General features: G+C 44.8%; 2 protein-coding genes across 2 annotated transcripts in view; one reads left to right on the top strand and one right to left on the bottom strand.

Annotated features, from left to right (window-relative positions):
• Nucleotides 1–19,581, bottom strand: part of LOC119398940 (uncharacterized) — a 495,264-nt gene that overhangs the window by 412,539 nt on the left and 63,144 nt on the right. The window lies entirely within an intron of this gene.
• On the top strand, nucleotides 7,286–15,401 carry LOC119398938 (dermonecrotic toxin LiSicTox-alphaV1-like). Its single transcript, XM_037665753.2, has 3 exons — nucleotides 7,286–7,358; nucleotides 10,270–10,501; nucleotides 15,214–15,401. Exons 1-3 carry the CDS (start codon nucleotides 7,305–7,307, stop codon nucleotides 15,399–15,401), a joined length of 474 nt encoding a protein of 157 aa, XP_037521681.1. The 5' UTR covers nucleotides 7,286–7,304.

Raw genomic sequence — 19,581 nt, 5'->3', positions numbered from 1 at the left:
AACATGTGAACCAAGTATTGCAGCGCAGCACGCGACAGGAAATTTACGATTAAACTTCGAAGTCAGCTAGAAATTACTCGCTCTTCTCTTGACAAATTATGCTACAAACCCAATTTTTACTGTGTCATGAGCACATGGACACGGGAAACGGCTGGTATAACCATCGTGAGCTGCATTGTTCGGGCCCACCGCGGAGTGACGTGACGTATCCGCGCTGCGCTCTATAGTGCTAGAATTAGACACGATATACGATTTCACCAGCGCGCTCGTGATAACACTGAAAATGAGCCGCGCCTTCAAAGACAAAAGTGCTCAAGGTCATGAAGCGCGCTGACGTACGGATGCAGCTTCTTCCCCTTGTCTTTCTTTCTCTCTCTCTCTGTCTCTCATATATATATATATATATAATATATATATATATATATGTATATATATATATATGTATATATATATATATATATATATATATATATATATATATATATAATATATATATACTATATATATATATATATATATATATTATATATATATATATATTCACATCATATCAAGTGGGCCCGGTGGTTTTTCGCCGATCTTCAATCATATGTGGAGGCGGGAGGTCGTTATTCAGCCCGTATTTCTCATTTTTGTTTCTATTTTCATCATGTTTATCCATGAAGAAACACCGCAAAATGTTGCATGTTTAAGTTTTTTTAGAAAAAAGGCGGGATTTTCTTTTTTCAGTTAATATGTTCAATCGTGGGCTTTATAAGTTGGTAATAGTAAATGATAAAAATACTGTGGGAATGGACGAAGCAGGAGCGTTGTGCCAAAGTTGAAAATGAAAAAAAAAGCATTTTGACTCATATTGAGGCTTCACTTTCGCAGTGCAGCGGCCCAAATAAAAATACGACTCCTTGTGCAGTCTGTGTGTAAATTGTTGTTAGTCTGCTTTGTTGGTATTGTACAGAAAAGTTTGGAAAGAATGATTTCTGTTTTAAGCGAGAGAAAAAAAAATTCCAACTGAACAACCACAGCGTTGTGAGAAGTTTTCCTTTGCCTCGCCTTCACGGCACAACACGTCAGCCCAGAATTCCAACGGGTGCTGTCGTAAGCAAGTCGTACATGCAAGTCGTACATCTGCTCGTCACTTATTTGCTCACTTATGTGACAAAGCGACTTCCAAGATACCCTTTCTGGTGTCAGCACCCCTCGCACCATTACTTAAATGTATGAAGAGTCGAATACAATTGAAAACAACTGTATAGTTCCGAGTAAAAACGCGTGTTAATGGCATCTCAGTCGAAATCGACAAGAAGAAATGGGCATGAGCAGGGCATGTAGTTACAAGCCTAGAAAACCGCTGGTCATTTAGAGCAACAGACAGGATTCCAAGAGACCCGCCACGCTGGTCTAGTAGTTATGGTGCTCGACTGCTGACTCGAAGGTCACGGGATCGAATCCCGGCCGCGGCGGTCGCATTTTCGATGGAAGCGAAAATGCTTGAGGCCTGTGTGCTCAGATTTAGGTGCACGTTGAAGATCCCAGGTGGTCGAAATTTCCGGAGCCCTCCACTACGGCGTCCATCATAATCATATCGTGGTTACGGGACATTAAACTCCAACAAATTTTGCTAAATTTTGTCAAGTGTTTCGGCACGTCGGTTCCGCAATGGGAAACGAACTGAACGAGAAGAGAAACTTGGGCTAATAGGTGATAGTTCATTTTTGATAGCCCCACAAAACAAACAATCTAAAAAAGATGCAAAGAAACTTTTTCCCGCGGGAAAACGGTTCTTTGCTTGTTTTTTTTGTTTGTTTGTTTTCTGGACGCAAGCGTATGGTATACGTGTTCTGTCTTGTTGACATCACTTGGATGACTCTGCTGCACACGCGCAGTCGCACCGCTGAGGCGTGGCTGGCTTTTGTATTGTATATGTTCGTGCCGTTCCTTTCAATAAACTTTAGTTGCGAGTCAGCGCTCGTGTCGTCGCCTTCTTCGTACTTCGTCCTCGTCCCTTTAGCGCTGTGAACTATCAAAAACGAGCTGTTAAGCTTAAAATGTGCCTCACCACTCACGCGGAATGGTGATCATTTGCCGCGGCTTCAGGAGCACTTCCATTATCGATAGGTTCACGGGATGCTTTTCATCAGCGAGTATTGCACACCGACGATCGTTATCTGCATCGTTATCTCCACAGAATTCTTTTGTTTACCGCGCTCGGTCGATGCTAATCATATAAGCTATTCATTTTGAAATCGCTGAGAAACACCCGCTTCACTTCATCACATGCCGTCACCTCTTCCTCGTATTGCTTCCAGCAGCGCACGACTGGTCATTTTGGGCAAATGCGGAAGAAATATTACGACAATATGGGGATGGACGTATAGGTCAGCAATATTTCCATGTCTCTCCGCAAGGAACATCTCGTCTGTGGATAATAAGATGTGTTGTTTCCGTCATTTCGTACAGTTCCTTGTCAGATCCAATGCGCTCGCGTGATAACGACGCAAGGGCCTATAAAGTCAGGTAAATTCGTTGGAAGCAAATCCTCGTTCTGTCCGTCTCTGGCTGCGTAGGTATGTTACTTTTAGAACTCTTTGTTTAGGCATTGTTAGTAATAGTTAAATATTTCTAGTGTTTTACGGGCCAATACCATCGTGTAATTATCAGGCAGGCCGTAGTGCGGCACTTCGGAGTAATTTTTAACAGCTGGGCTTCTTTGACTTGCACCAAAATTTGTAAGTACATGGTTGTTCTCGCGTTTTACCCCAATCGAAATGCAGCCGCTGTGGCTGGAAATCCTAGTGTTGTCGAGCTTAGCTGTACGACGCCTTGCCTGTTAAAGGAAAGCTGAACAAAAATATGAAAAAAATCTTCTGCGCCGTCGAGCAGCATTTGCGCACTCCTTCTCCATGGCGTTGCCCACCTGCAAACACCAGTCAGAGGCGCTATCAAGCGGCCCCAGCGCAGTGTCAGACGGCGACTGCACAGCGAAGGCGAATAGCTGCGCGCGCGCTGACGCCACTGTGTCTACGACGTCACTCCTCTCGAATGCGGTGCAGAACAGCAGCGGCGAGCCGCGCGCTGCGGTGTCGGAGAGCGCGTGAGATGCCAGCTCCAGTGACCCAGCTGTGTGACATCACTGATCCTCGCGCATGCGCAGCACGGCTCATGACGTTCCACGCGAAATCGGCTCCGGCTAGGCAAGTGTAGCTAACGCTACAAAAATGTGGGAAACATCGAAATTTGACGGTTCCGTCCACCGCGGCGGTGTCGGTTACGATGCCCTGCTGCTGACCCGAAGGTCGCGGGTTCGATCCCGGCCGCGGCGGTAGCATTTCGACGGAGGAGAAATGCTAGAGGCCCGTGTACTGTGCGATGTCAGTGCACGTGAAAGAACACCAGATGGTCGAAATTTCCGGAGCCCTCCACTACGGCGTCTCTCATAACTTCGTGATTTGGGGGCGTTAAACCCCAGATATTGTTATTAAATTCGACTGTTCCGATACGCAGTCTGTATTTCACATATTTTTAAACAGGCGGCTGTATTTTTGGTGGATTGTGAGCTCGCAATGGCTGCACGAGGCGGCTTCACAACGGTGTGCCTCACACTCATACCTAGCTTTAGGCAAGTAAACCCCAGAAGTTATTATTGCAGTCATAACTGTGACCATGAATTTCTCACGCGAAAATAGTTACGTTTATCACTATACGCACACACCCAGAACAATAACGCGGCGCCGCTCAGGGCAGTCAGCAAACACATGCTGCAATGTAATTCTTGGCCGCGTTTCCAAATTTTTGTTTGTACGCCAATGTGTATCATTACGGGAAATTACGAAAGCCTACTGCGCCAGCGAAGGAGCACAAACATAATTCTATCAGCAACCACTGAATGAGCTTGCCGGTAAAAGAATTTTATCTCGAGGACAAGCGATTTCACGCTTTGTTCTTTCAAGAGCCCGCGCTTCGTATGTAGCCATCACTGCAAGCCCCTGTTTTTATTGCTTTTTTTTAACTGATTTCTACACGAAGGGCTTCGTTGTTTTCGTGTATGTGTTGTATTTGTTATCTAATGAAGGTTATCGGCTTCCCACGAATGACCATGAAGTGATATTCCGTTGGCTGTGCGTGTAGCGCTGCGTTCCGCTACGACAAAGTTAGTCGCGAATCACAGTCCCATCTGTTTCCCCACCTGTTCGATCGTACCTTCGCGCTGGTGCGGAAATGTAAGCAGTCACAAAAGAGACGATGTGCGGCGTGGCCACGGACGTTTGCTACGCAGGTGAGTCAATTATCGAAGCATGTGGTCACGCGAATCTATTATAATTTGATGTATTCAACTCGCATTAACAGCGCATCTCCGTGCCCTGTCGTTAAATATGTTGTTATTTCAATCTTCAAAAACTGGAATACCAAATGGAACAGCGTCCGAATTAGAGGGTAACTCTTTGGGTAACTTTCTGGTTCATGATCAAGGCTTATAGTAGACAAAAAAACACACACAAAAGTAGACTGAAAACGACAAAGCGTTTTGTATGTCGTTTTCATTCTACCTTTGTCTTTTTTTCTTTTCTTTTTTTTTGTGTAGGCTAGTGATAGTGCTCCTAGATTCAGTTTTCGAAAAACCGCTATTCGTAAACAAGAACACTTACTGCTCGAATGCTCTAATGCCCAAAAATCTCATTGGCTACCAAAACAAACACAAGATCAGTGCAACAGCACGGTAATTTTAATTCCTTCGAGCTTAGTATAGACATCAAACGTGAAAGTTTCACGTACAGTGCGGCACGTGCACGACGCTCAGGCAGCCGCACATCACCGGATGTACGACGACTGTTGGCCCTTTCTGAAGAGTTGTGTGCGTGCCTAAAAATACGTCTTTTTTGTTACTGACGCTTCAGTTGTGAAGTATGGCTTGTTACTCTGCCTAGCTGGTAAATTATAAAAATATGAGCAGCGCGAAAGGCGAGACGAGAAAGCAAAGGCACGACCACGATGTGACAAGAAGACTTGTACAAAAAGAAACGGGAGCGCCGTGAAACCGGGCGGAAAAATCACCTTGAAGAAATATACTGAAATTAAAGCCTTTTTTTATGTGTATGCACGGGATGTAGGCTATGTTAGTGCCGGTATACCGAAATCACAAAATTGACAATGAACGAAAGAACAAGCGAGAAAACGAAAAAAGAAAGAAGTCATCAAAAGCACTATTCACAAATAGTATCATCGCCAGCGTACGCGTAGAAAGAATGTCTCTCTCGGCAGAGTCCAAAATGTAGACGGCGGTCACCCATTACACCGCGTAATTTTATTGATAAAGTCGCCGATGCTAGCACGCATTACCAATGCTAGAAGCATCGTTTTATATTAGTTATAAAACGGCGTTAGGTATTCCAGAACTATTTCGTTCGCTTTTGCCGCTACGCTATTTGGCTGCGATTCGATCTCAAAGTTCGCGCTTCGCGCAACCTTACAAATAATACTGATGGAAATTAATGAGTAGTAGACTAACTGAAAGTGAATGACATTTAGCGTATTCCTTGATTTGCATGTTTTTTTCTATTCTTTTTTTTTTCTTTTTTTCACTTGACAGTTCGGTATGTGCTATAGATGAAGTACCATACCTGGGTCAACAGCACGGAGTGTAGGAACCATGTTTCTTCGATTATTTTTTTTAATTCGGCAGGTATTTCGCCTCACTTATTTTCCCGAGAAAATTGGGCACTTATCGGCACCACTTTTTTTCTCTGTGTCGCATTTCCGGCTATTTGAAAATTGCATACACGTAAATATATTCGAAATGAAACAGCAAAAAAAAAAAAGAATGTAAATTAGAACGAGATAGAGCGCGTTGTAGCCACCACCTGGATTTGTTTTGTTTTTTCAGTTCGACAGCCGGGTCGAAAGTAAGAATATTTCGGCATGAGAACAAGTTAGGAGTACAAAGCAAACGTTCACGATACGAAGTGTGAATAAATATAACATAGTAAATAAAACGCAGCAGCACAAAATTACAGACACAGTTATGCAACATAATCCTACACATATGCGCTACGTAAACTGAACTTCAATACGAAGGTATAAATCTAGAATAAGTAAGCACGGCTATGTGTTTGCGTGCGCGTGAGCGCGTGCGTGTCATCACTGTTTCATCACTGTCTTTGTACGCAGCTGATCTTATACCGGTAACAAGGAATATGACAACCAACTAGCACACATAACAACATTCCTTTAGTCGACACTCGTGATTTATGACTCGTGATCACATCAACCGCTGAAAGCTTTGATAAAGAGAGAAGGCCGTCTCAAGCGAGCTATCTCCCGCGTAGCTTAAGCTGCTGATACCTGCTACGTAAGAGCGGGTCTTACAGCACACACATCCCTTTGTGACACGCATTATGACCTAATGCACATAAATGCATGAAATTTACAAAATGTTATGTGAAGGAAGTAGAGACCAAATTCAAAACAGTGTTGTACCAAGTTATGTTGTATTTTACAATTATTAGCAATTGCAAACACAAATCATTATCTAATTATTGCAAAGTCAGTCATGGTATATTTCTTCATAAACCGCATTCAAGAATTCAACGAACCACTCACCTCACATGAGATAGTTGTCTGCAGGCAGCGAGCATTTCTAAAAGCGTAAAAAAAAAAGATTTTGATAATCCTGTTGATGCGCCCCGCGCGCAACGTCTCGTTAAACAGAGTACTGCCCTCACCAAATCGACCGTGTGCACCAAATATTTCAACCATAAGTTATATAAAGGCGACAGGAACGCTTAATTTATCATTAGCGTAGTGTTCGTAGTCCCTTCCTTGCCGAGAGTTCACAGAAATGGCAAGAGAAAGTCGCGTCCGCGAACGAGGACGCCGCGTTTCAAAGGGATATGATACACATACACACATAAAGAATTATGCCTTAAGGGCAAGTCCTAAAGAAGAACGGCAATAAAAAGAAGCAACGCCTGTTAACGTACCTGAGCTGGCGTGGCCTTTGTCGAATGCTTTTTGTTTTGCATAAATGTGTTCTTGCCATAGCCGCATACCTGCACGATAGCGGCTGCGAGGGCTATTAGCCTTGGCGTTTTGTTTATGACCTTCCTCGGGTGCACGCGCCAGGTTTCGAAATGCCGTTGGTCATCGCATTTCTGTTATACACCGAACGATATAGTAGAGCTGCCGGAAACGCTTGCGCTGACGTGCTGCACAGGCCATAGATTCTTGGAGGACTGACTCTACATCAACGCAGTGACGTCACAACTTCGCAGATTGACAGGCTCAGTGCGACAGGAGGTCAAAGAAGGATCATGTTTGCGCAGCTGCTGGTCATCGTGGTTGCTCTGCTGACGACTCCTGACCTAGTAAGTAGCAAATGACGTACTATAGAGCTCAGTAAGAGCTACACCACACGAGCGCGTGCCCGAACGCTTTGCAAGGTTGTACAGTGGCGCCGATCGTGGCATACGTTCGAGTAATCGGGAGAGAGTTCGGCTGTCCCTGCGAGCGCACATCGCCCCCACTTGCTTGCTTTCACCCTCGAAGTTATCATTTATGAAGCTAATATGACCACAGCACAAAGCGCGGGTGAGCGTGAAAGCAAGTACAGGCGATGCCCACTCGCAGGAACAGCCAAATCCTCGCATGATAACTCGAAAACATGTCACGATCGGTGCAACTGTACAACCTTACATTGAGCTTGGCCACGCGCTCCCGCGGTGTAGCTCATAGTGAGCGCGATAGTACGCGTAAGCCTCTTTATGTAGTAGTAATAATAATAATAATAATAATAATAATAATAATAATAATAATAATAATAATAATAATAATAATAATAATAATTGCTGGAAGTGGCGTAAATCCAGGAAAATCGCAAGGGGGGACACACATCTTGCCATGACGGTCCTGTTGCTTTTATAAATACACGTCTTATTTTTAATTATATGAATATTAATGTCATACTTGAAGATAAAATTTAAAAAGAACGAGCATGGCTTCCCAGATCGCCTAATTGCACTGCGCTATTGAGAATTCTCGGAAACCGATCAAACGGCAGTTGAATATTTAATACAGTCCTATAAAGCTAGGTGGGATGCAACACAGATACACTCTAAAACTTAACAGGCGTTAAACAAGTTTAATGCGCTATACTTAGCTGCCAAGCAATTCAAGTATATTGTTTGAAAGATAGATATCAAGGGGGGACACTTGCATAGCATGTACCCCCCAGCCTGAACACAAGGGGGCTCATGACCCCCCTGACACCCCCCCCCCCCCCTTCGATTTACGGCAGTGATTGCTGGGGTTACGTGCCAAGACCTCGATTGCAAATCAGTTCTGTGAAATCCCGCAAGGTGGCCGAAGGGTTAAATAAAGGGAAAATGATAGAACAATCGCCCCGGAAAGGCGTTGGTCCCGGGTTCGATCCCCGGACCAGGACGAATTTTTTGGCAACTAAGAAGTTTTCTTTCTGAGAAATCCGTATGCATTTACTTGTGGCTTCGTGCTACAAACGGGTGGTTGTCAACTTCTCTTTCTTACCCCCATATAATTATCAGGAACGCCGTAGTGAGGGACCCCGGATTAATTTGGACCACCTGGTGTTCTTTATAACGTGCACCTAAATCTAAGTACAGGGGTATTGCATTTCGCCGCCATCTAATTGCTGCCGTCGTGGCCGGTAATCGAACCCGCGCCCTCTAGCTTAGTAGCGCGACACCATGAATTTGTCAAAAGCGTGCTCGTCAAATAGGTACAGTTCTTATGCGCGTTGAATGGCATATCTCCTATTATTGAAGTAATGCAACGGAATAAAATTCGACGATTATTTACTGCAACTTGGGCTTTATAAAGCAATGACAGCGGGAATGAACGGTGACAAGGAAAACCTACGCAGAAGTAGCGCCGTCTCACAGCTCTCCGTTAAGCCAGCGCCCTGGGCGTGACATTAACATGCTGAAAAGGGCCTTCACACGTCGCACGTTTACCGTGCGTCGCTGATTCGTGCTAGTGTGATACGCGCTCTGTTGTGCGCCACGGCAATGCCGCCAAATTTCAGCCCCATTCCTTTGTTGTTGTTGTTGTTGTTGTTGTTGTTGTTGTTGTTGTTGCTGCTGCTGCGAGGTTTTAAGTCGTACGACGTAAGAAAACCCTGCCTGTCTTCTACTATTTCTACACTCATTCGGCGCAATGAATTCCGTTCGCGGAAAGCGTTTGTCTCCGTCGTTGCTAGTCTTCGATTCGTTTCCTCGCGACATCCTTTTTTTAAGTTAGAAGTAGAAACTGAACGCCGACGACGCATAAAAAGAAAACAAAGACGTTTCGGTTCCCACACGGGAACCTTGTTTGCAATGAAGATAAATGAAAACCGAGTCCGCCCATGCACGTTTCAAAACGTGGCGCAAGCACCGCGTATACACGCGCTAAAAGTTCCCATCGTTGTGATTAAAGGTGCCCTCAGTTTTCTGGATAATCAGCGATGCAAGACGAAGTCGCGAAGACAAATTCCTTTCTTCGTAAATGATGTTACAATGCCTCCCCCCGACCAGGTAATGTTCCTTCGAAGTGTAGATTTTAAGCGTGGTCCCGTTATTCTTGGTGGTTCGCGAAGGGGTCATCTTCTTTCTTTACATTTTTTTCACCCCGGTTTACCTTATCTTTAATCATGGAACAGGAACAAGCCCAAGTTTGACCTCTACCCAAGACTTCTCTAAGCGTAGCCAGTTACCTACTTTCCTCATTATAACATTAGTTGTTATGGTGAATATATAGGGTGTTTGCACTTGACGTCATCCGCGAGGAGCGCTAGCGGCGGGGTCGCCATTTTGATGCTCCGCGCACTCGCCGCACGCGCAATAAACTCGCTGCACGCTCTGTATCTGAGATCCGTACGGCACAAACGACTAGAGACATCTGGAACACCTCCTGCACACCGACGCACGGGCATCACGGAGGGCGTGTACGAACGGACCTCCAAGATGGCGCAGCGATGGTGTTGAAGCTTTGCGGATCAAGGCTCAGTGCATACCCCCTATAGTCTACATAAATAAATTTCTTGGCTGTATCACAGAAAGTCTGAGGACCTGTAGCCTTCAAATGTTTTCATTTTTTCAATGTTTCAAATGTTTCAAATTTTTTCCTTCAAATGTTTTTCCGATGTTATTGCTGGCGTCCCCAACTCACCGCTTCATTCTTAACAACGCAGCCTGCTTTCAAGCAACAAATCCACGCGTCCTATGAATAACAATACGAGCAAATCTTTCTCTTTCTATCTAGGCGAGCGGTTCGGGTCGGAGGCCCATCTACAACATCTATCACATGACGAACGCCATCTGGCAAGTGGACGAAGGTATGGAGCTGGGAGCCAACGCCATCGAGTCTGACGTCACATTCGACAAAGATGGTACCGCACTTTGGTTCTACCACGGTGTGCCGTGCGACTGCTTCCGGTGGTGCCAGCGTTACGAAGAAGTGCCAGCGCTTTTGCGGTATCTCCGACGGACCACGGGTAACTTTCTTTAACAATGAATAATAATTGCTGGGGGTTTAACGTCCCAAAACGACGATATGATTATGAGGGACGCCGTTATGGGGGGCTTCGGAAATTTCGACCACCTGGGGTTCTTTAACGTGCACCTAAATCTAGGTACACCGGCCTCAGGCATTTTCGCCTCCATCAAAAATGCGGCTGCCGCAGCCGGGATTCGATCCCGCGACCTTCTTAACTATGAAGATTACTTGTCAGGCTTCAGTTAGCATTGTTCTCGGGCAAAATAATGAGCACTGAGATCGGCCTACTTGGCACTGATTCATAGATAATGAAATCGCAATAAAGCAAATAAAGATCGATACCACGAAATAACACATGACGCGACTAAATTAGGACTGAAAATTGGGCTAATTGGATTTGGTTCATGGTGGAAATAAAACCTGCGCAAACACAGGAACAGAAGAAGAAATGATCCATGTGTTTGCGCTAGTTTTCTGTCCTACACGACGTAACAGAATGTATGCTATGTATGCGCGCATAAGTTGATGCAATCGGTGGTGACAGTGTGTACATTTTTAAATGTTCTTGACACACATTTACACGCGTGGAGACTCCCCTGGCGATAGTAAGTCTTCTTTGTCTCTGCTGTTGCCATTCTGCGCGGGGCTAGTCCTGTATACTCGGTGTTTACACGCATTAAACTCTCATTTCAGCGGACGCCTAGCCCTTGTCCTGTGTTTTTTCTTGCAATTTTAGAAGCTATGATACAAAATGATACTTAGGAAGAAGTTAATAGTGAAAAAGATAGAGAGAAGGAGGTTGTTTTTATTATCAGAAATCCTACTCATTGCTCTGGCCTGCTATTCTGCACCTGGGTTGGATGACGCAGAGAAAGAGAAGCTATGAAATATACAGTGACCAATCACGCAGCATTGTTTAGACTGATCCGTCTAATGCACTCATTCGTAACTCGCTTAAAGTAGGGTTTCATGGTGGATGGTTTTTAAAATGAAGGAATGGAGGTGGGCACACCATGTAAAGCGTAGAACAGGTACACCCTAGTTTAATGGAGCTACGATGAAGGGTAAGGAAAGCGCACTTTGAAAAGCGCTAGTATTTAACGCGGATGGAAGCAATAACTTGTGTACAGTCGAAATAAGCAAATAACGTTTACAGTATAGGTCCAAGAATATCGGTTAATTAACTGCAATTAAGGTATGAAGGTATAGCTTTTAACAAAGAAATACAGGAACAAGCGGAAACAGACCTAATGCTACGTTTCAACAGAGCTGACGAAAACCTCTTCCCCTGTGAAGGGTGACAACTTCAGCAAAGCTGAATAGTTAGGCAAGCTGGTCACTAATCATCCCAACATGCATGCACCTGTATAAAAGATTCGAAGCATTCATTACTTTATCAAGAGGAGCGCGCTCATACAATTGACCCCGAGTGTGTCTATTAGGTCAGCAACGAAAAGGAATTTCTGCGCATGCCGTAAATATGTTTCCTCTGATGTCTGTGCTTGAAGTTGTATGCCTCTTAATAATAGGTCATTTACAAGGCAGCGCTTGTATGTCTCATCTCGTATGTTCTTCCATTCTTTACGGCCTGTTTAGACTATCTTGAATAATTAACTATCCCGTACTATTGCGGCTGTGTAGATAAGTGCAGACGACTTCACGCCTGCATTCATACAAGTTTCTTTCTTCCTTATCTCGGCCTTTCTTTTCAAATATCTCAGAGTGCAATGCGGTGTGATCGATAACATTTTGCTGGCTTAATATTTTTCTCAATTCAAAGGGATTGTTCGTATGGGCGAGAACAAAGGGTGCCAAGGGGCTCTATGTTATTGTTGATTACAGTCACACGAAGCGAAGAGACAATGAAGCCAGACAAATGGGGAACTTAACTGTTTGTTTTCAAATGAACTGCAGAAATATTTAGAGCAAGGTACTAATAGAAGTGTAAGAAAAAATGTACAAGACACCGTAGCTGGGAGCCTAAACCTTACGTTCGGCTTTGCGGCTTCCAAAGCTCAGACAAGGACTTCCTTGCTGTAAGGCATTGTTCCAAGACTGCATGATCCACAGTAGGGGGGAAAAGTGAAATTTGCATGCCCAGTGGGCAATTAATATTGCCACGTGCGTATCGTTCAGTGGTTTATCGCGCGATGAGGGCTGTCGCTTTTCCTTGCGTTTATCATACTCGCTCAGGGTAGCTGCCTTAAATGATGACGTGCATGTCTTATCGAATTCCGCGGTAGACGGTAGGTGGGCGGTGAATGGTCTCATGCCACTGTCTTTAAAACGAGCTGCGGGGAGTGAACAGGATTCATTCTTTCTTCTGCATTGTGTTCATTGCTTGTGGCTACATGTCTTGTCAATGTTAAAGTTGCCGTGTTCTTGCAAGCAAGCACTTGCAAGAGCCACCGCCCAAGAAGCTGCCAGATTTTTCATTATTAACATCGTTCTGCGTCATGGTGCTCCAGAGGTGATCATTACTGATAGAGGAAACGCCTTCTGCAGTGACCTTATGCAAGCGATATTGCAGTATAGCCAGACCAGTCACCGCAGAACGACCGCATACCATCCACAGACTAACGGCCTCACATAGCGGCTCAACAAGACAATGGCAGACATGCTGTCAATGTACGTAGACGTTGAGCACAAGACATGGGACCAAGTGCTGCCCTATGTAACGTTTGCCCACAACACGGCGTTGCAAGAGACCACACGAATGAGCCCGTTTAGTCTTGTATATGGGCGAACACCTACAACAACACTTGATGCCATGTTGCCGCACGTAAATGACAGTGACGTTAATCCTAACGTAGCTCAATATTTGTATCGTGCCGAAGAGGCTCGCCAACTCGCCCGCGTACGGCTAAAGAGGCAGCAAGAACTAGATGCCCAACACTACAACCTTCGACGACGGCAACAAGAGTGCACTCCTGGTGACCTTGTGTGGCTGTGGACGCCTATTCGCCGGCGTGGGCTAAGCGAAAAGCTCTTATTACGCTACTTTGGCCCATACAAGGTCCTACGTCGTCTCAGTGAAGTGAACTATGAGATCGTTCCCGAAGGAGCGTTGCAGCGGCAGCGGCGTAGTGCGCGACCTGAGGTAGTTCACGTCGTGAGACTGAAACCTTTCTACGGGCGGTAGACAATCGATTTAATTTTGTGCCGAATTTATGTGCTGAACTTGAAGTGCGCGTACGCAAACACTAAGGTGTATTCATTTTTTGACTGCATTTTTTTGCACTGTCCTTTGTTTCTCTCTGTGTGCTTTATTATGTGTTCGCATCGAGGCGATGCTGTATTTTCAGGGGGTGGGGGGGGCAGTGCCACGTGCGTATCGTTCAGCGGTTTATCGCGCGATGAGGGCTGTCGCTTTTCCTTGCGTTTTTCATACTCGCTCAGGGTAGCTGTCCTAAACGATGACGTGCACGTCTTATCGAATTCCGCGATAGACGGTAGGTGGGCGGTGAATGGTCTCATGCCACTGTCTTTAAAACGAGCTGCGGGGAGTGAACAGGATTCATTCTTTCTTCTTTCCTGTAGACGGTCGCTCGCCACAACAGGCACGCTTGCGGCGAAGCCGTTGAGCGATCTTTGTTTTTCGTTGAGGGGGGCACAAGTTCGCTCCGAATAAAATACGTTTCCTTCTTCCTGTGTCGTCCGTCGACTTCACGTACTTGCCGTACGTGACAATATTTCTAGATTTCACTTTGTTTTAACACTTTGAGACCCTTTGTACATATTTGTGTATACAAATAGTTTTTGCTAGTTGTGTCGACTATTGGCTAAGAAAGAGCTAGATACATTGAGGTTTGAATCAAATGCACCTCCTGTGTAATGAATGCGTCTTCTTATAACTTAATTTTGCAGTCTACTGTTCCCTATGATCCCTTTCATGAAGGCTCTACCATGTTCGCGAGCCACGTCAAAAGTAATTTTTCTTTGCTCGAAATACCATAAACCAAAACGAGATTGCGCTATATTTCTAACCTGAGATTCAATTCTTTTTATGCAATCACATAGCATGACTGATTTAAGAATCAATAAAAGAAATGAATTTTGTGGGCTCGTTTCTTTGTTTGACGCAATTTTCGTGAAAACCAGCAGATAATAAAGCCAAGGAAAGTATAGGGCACATTAATTGTACTGTTTTAAGTGTATTGTAGTAATCCTGATATAGATTGGAAGGTAAAGTGTACGAAAAGACAACGCAGGGACCGAACCTGCAACCTTCGGATAACCCGCCCGACGCACTACCAATTGAGTTACGGCGGCGGTCGTCTCCTCATCCAATTTATCGGGTATTTATGTGCATGGAAATCTGGGAGGGTAGAGCATTGGTAGAGCATCGGACGCGTTATCCGAAGGTTGCAGATTCGGTTCCTGCCGGCGGCAAGTTGTCATTTCGTCCACTTTACTTTCTTCGCATCTTTATCACGATTACTACAGTACACTTAAAGCAGTACAATTAACGTCCCCCATACATGGCTTCAATATCTGCTTGTTTCCTTTAATGTACAGGATCAATAGATATTCAACTGCAATTTTGGTGACAGTTGATTCCAATAAAACATAGAAATCAACGTATTATGACAGTATTTATGTTGCAAGTAAATATCGAGTGCCTTGAGGTTATGTAGTATGAATTTGACGCATTTATAGACCTTCAAAGGTCACGGCTGAAGCGGTTCAATCCCAAATGTTTCTTTTTAGACGGGGGCATATACGAAAAGAGCCTGGCTCTTCTATTCTTGGATCTCAAGACTTCCAGTGTCAATTCAGACAAAAAGTACGACGCGGGCGTCGACATTGCCAAGAAACTCATGGATCATCTCTGGCTTGGAGGTAAGACAAACAACGTGCTAGCGATGCCGCGTAAGCTGACGCGTACTGACCAATAGCAGGTGGCCACCAGAGCCGAGCTCGCGATGACATCATTCGAAGCTTTTCAACCTGTCGGCGGGCTTGGGTTGCGCAACATTTAGAGCGACGAAATTTGTACAACAAAGTGTATAGTACATGAAAAATGTCCATGTAATGTTTTACGACAAGGGTCAATAGTAAAAAATACTGAAGATTTGTTAACACGGAGCTGTTTAAGCTTGGCGAAACTCCGTTGTCGTGCCGCATGAACTGGTTGAGCGAGGAGCAGCCACGTTAAAGGGGAACTCCGGTGCATTTTCGACCATATTGAGATAATGCCGTTTTCAAATAGTATAAAAAGTCCTGTAACAGCAAGGGTGGTTCATTTTGCTGAAAGACTCGTCAATAATTTTAAATAAGCAATAAACGAGGAGTCGAAACCGAAACAGGGAGCTGAGCTGCTCCGTGCTGGGTATGCGATGACGTCACGAAGTCCGCTACACGCCGCCACGGCTGGCTAGGGCCAGTGTAAACATAGCACACGTGCTTCCTCTATCGCGCGAAAAGCAAGCTTGCGTTGTCATCGACGCGGAATCAAGCTGTGCCAGCCCGTCTCAACTTAACAGTGAGGAATTCAGTGATGATTGCAGCTACTACATATGAGCGCGGAAGCATCGCCTTTTGATTTCGACCCGCCGGCGCGTGAAGTAGCTGTCGTGCCCCGCATCGATCTCCTCGTTGCTCAATATTGTGCGTGCTTACTGTAAAACCCGATGTCAACGACGACCAAGACGCTAGCAGCTAACAAAACCGAACAACTTTACTCGCGTCGTCGCCGCCTTGTATAAGAAAGCGCGCGCTGCAACCGTCTGCTGGGCGAGGCGGGGCTCGAAAAGAGTAGGCACGTTACGTCACACACGCAGGGTGGCCCGCGTTAACAGGCGTGATTCCGAATTGGCTACCAATTTTAAAATTCGTTTTCTAAGAAACTGAACGACTTACGGTTGTATAATTTGGCACATATCATTAGGGTACCGAAGAGAACATATGTTTAAAGTTTAATTCAAATCGGTGATAATCGAAAAATCCCCGGAGTTCCCCTTTAAGCCCAGTCCAGCTATGCCCAGCCTATGCTCAGCCTAGCTAAGCCAAAACCGGCAAAGCCAATAAAGGAGCATAGTAGAGTATAGCAAGGGAGCGGGAAAGGGAAGTGAGAGTGAGGAGGAGTGACGTGAAGGTGAGGAGGAAATAAAGGAGGAAGGGGAGAGAATGTAAAGCCTCGCACAGTCTTGTATAGTACAGTATAGCATGGGGTGGGAAAGGGAAGTCAATGCGAGGAGGAAGACAGAATGTAAATCCTCGCACAGTCTTGCATAGTATAGTATTGGCCGCGAGATCGAGCGGAGTCGCCGCCTGGCGGCTTCTGGCTGAACCGCGCCTAGTGTGGATTGCTCCATGTGTCGTCTGCTAGCCACGTTGTGTTTGCATGTGCGCGTGCGTCATGCAGGTCCTCAAAAGGCGCTTTGTTCCGTTATGTTAGTGCAACTTTAACCGCTCGTACGTATGCCTAACACGATGTAAAGAAGCATTTGGCCTTGATCAGCTGTATATGTATTGTAATAAGATCGGTGAGTGCACTTGTCGAGAGTGCTGTGTGTGGTCGTCGTACCCTCCGTTCACGAGAGTCATATCAGTGTAGGTGACGCGCTGTGGTCCAAGCGCATTGTAAAGTGCACATGGTGTTATCTTAAAGATGAGAAGTATTAAATCTCATGTGAATATAGCCTTTTAGCGGCTCGGTGGTAAAAAAACGCCAGGCCTGCGCTGAAACCGCAGCACAGTCACAGCGAAAGCTGGAAGAGCGGCGTTTCTAGAGCCCGTTAAGCTCTCTTGGGGCTACAATACAAGTACACTAGAAACAGTGCTGGGCAGTATCGAAGATACATGTATCTTCGATACTATCTCAGATACTTTTTGGGTATCTTGTATCTGTATCGCGATACGTCTCGCAAGGCGTGTATCAGTATCTGTATTTCTGATACATTGAAGAATGTATCGTGTATCTTAAGATACAAGATACTGCGTTCGCAACACCGCGGTTCGAAACTATATAAACGTTAGTTGAGCTCCGCTTCTCAAGCTGATACTGCTCCCACTAAGCCACCAGATTAAACTAAAGACAATGACATTATTTTATCTTTTCGCCAGAGTTTTCCAGCGAGAGCAGGTGATGAGCTCTGAGCGTCCCTATTGAGGAAGCAGAGTCACGTGGTGGCGCTCGCGTCGTCTCGACAAACGCGCGAACGTCTATGCCCAGACGACATTTTGTTTTCACGGTTTCTTTTTTTTTTTTTAGTTGTGTCAGTGCTATGGCACTTGGCTCTTAGCTACCATCCTGTGCCGCGTACTCCAGTGCGTGCGGTGTCTTTTGCGCAAATTCTGACGCCGCTGTAGTGTTGTTATCGAAGTTTCTCTTGCGTTGTGCGTCGTTACGTAGTCTGAAGAATGCAAGAAAAGTGGTTGCTTTGCGCCTCGTGGCTTTCACACATCGGCGATTTGAAGGACTTCGTCGATGAAAGTTTGACTTACATGCAATGAGATTGACTTATATGTAAATAAGATTCTAACAGCTATAGCACCACCGGTACCGATGCTGGATTTAACAGAGCAAGCATTCACTTAACAGAAGCTATCTTGGCGTACGTCTCCTTTTCCCTTATAGAGATTTTCCCATGTGACCACTTAATTGTGTTTACGTCTGTGTTTTTGTGTTTTTGGTTTGTGTATTTGTGTTTGTGTGTGTACGTTTGTATTTGTGTTTTTCTTTCCTATTTTCTTTCCTCTTTCTTTCCCCCCTATCTTCCTTTTCTCTATGTTTCCCCTTTCCCAAATGAGCAGGCAGGTGTTGTGCCCCTTTAGGTGGCAGTTGTCAGCCTGTTCCCTCCCTATTTGCTCTGTGTATTCGTGTTTTCTATGTATTCAAACCAAATAAATAATAAATAATTCAATGAGTTTTCAAAATCATAATTGGATTGTTAGCACTTCTTTCTAAGCTGTCCCTTTCCATCCCATACATTACCAATCTGTCTGTATTGCTTTTTTCGGGTCTGCTTACGGCAATATGTCTTTAACGTGCTGGCAACGTAAGATCTCTCCTTTATTCTTACTTTTAGCTGTCTACATTATTTCTGCTCCTGTCTACAGACTTATATTCTACTTAAGTTTACTGTTACTTCAAGGCGACGTTGAGAACAAATATTTAATAATCTGCGCGCGCTTAGAGTATACAGTAACAAAAGTTCTGCCTACTGCTGAGTAAAATAGCGAAATTGAGTCCTCATTATAATAACCTAAATTATTAGGAGCCGTCTCAAAGTTGTTAGCAAAGGGATTGGACAAACATTGTTATACGAAATGCTCCGTTTTTCTAATGAGCGTCTCAGCGAGTCGGTTTACCGCTATTTTACATAAGCACTGAATTTTCTGTTGTCTTAGCTTAAATGCCTAATTGTCATGGCTGTCATGACTCGCCGCGGTGGTCTATATGGTGGTTATGGTGCTTGACTGCTAACCCGTAGGTCGCGGCGGCCGCAATTCGATGCCCGTGTGCTTATATTCAAGTTTTATAACACCACGTGGTCGAAATTTCCGGAGCCCTCCACTATGGCGTCTATCATTATCGTATCGTGGTTCTTCCGACGTTAAACTCAACAATTATCTTATTCTCTCGGGAGTACAGCCTTTATCGTGTTCCTATACCTATTCGCTGCGTTTGATACATAACCGTTTTCTATTTTACTTAGTTATGTTTGTTTTTCTGTCTTAGGTCTTTTCTAAATATTTTTACTGTTACTAATCACCAGGTACTTGGAGCTTAAGTGGCAAGATAGTGTGAATAGCGGCAAGGTCCTGCGGCCACTTCATGCAACTATAGAACACGTCTGACACGTTGTCTGGGCTGCAGATGTTCTTTTATAAAAGAGAAGATCGCGCATTACTCATTACGTCGCTAACAAAGGCTTTACGCCAGCAGATAAGTAGAATATAAAAGTAATTGCAGTTTTATGTCCTCTACGGTAAACAAGATACGTCGCAAAGAATGTGGCTACCAATGTTCCGCTGAGGTACACCATGTCCTGGTGATCGGATATGGCGAAAACGTAATATGTTTACGGGAAGGTAGGACTTAACGACAGTATTTGCACCATTGACCGAAGG

This window comes from Rhipicephalus sanguineus, chromosome 7, assembly GCF_013339695.2.
Source record: "Rhipicephalus sanguineus isolate Rsan-2018 chromosome 7, BIME_Rsan_1.4, whole genome shotgun sequence".
Taxonomy (NCBI): domain Eukaryota; kingdom Metazoa; phylum Arthropoda; class Arachnida; order Ixodida; family Ixodidae; genus Rhipicephalus; species Rhipicephalus sanguineus.
The sequence above is the reverse complement of the archived record's forward strand: the minus strand, read 5'-3'. Positions and strand labels throughout refer to the sequence as shown.

Coding starts and splice junctions, on each gene's coding strand:
- LOC119398938 (XM_037665753.2), top strand. CDS start 7,305: ATGTTTGCGCAGCTGCTGGTCATCGTGGTTGCTCTGCTGACGACTCCT. Junction 7,359..10,269: donor TGCTGACGACTCCTGACCTA/GTAAGTAGCAAA, acceptor CTTTCTATCTAG/GCGAGCGGTTCGGGTCGGAG. Junction 10,502..15,213: donor GTATCTCCGACGGACCACGG/GTAACTTTCTTT, acceptor GTTTCTTTTTAG/ACGGGGGCATATACGAAAAG.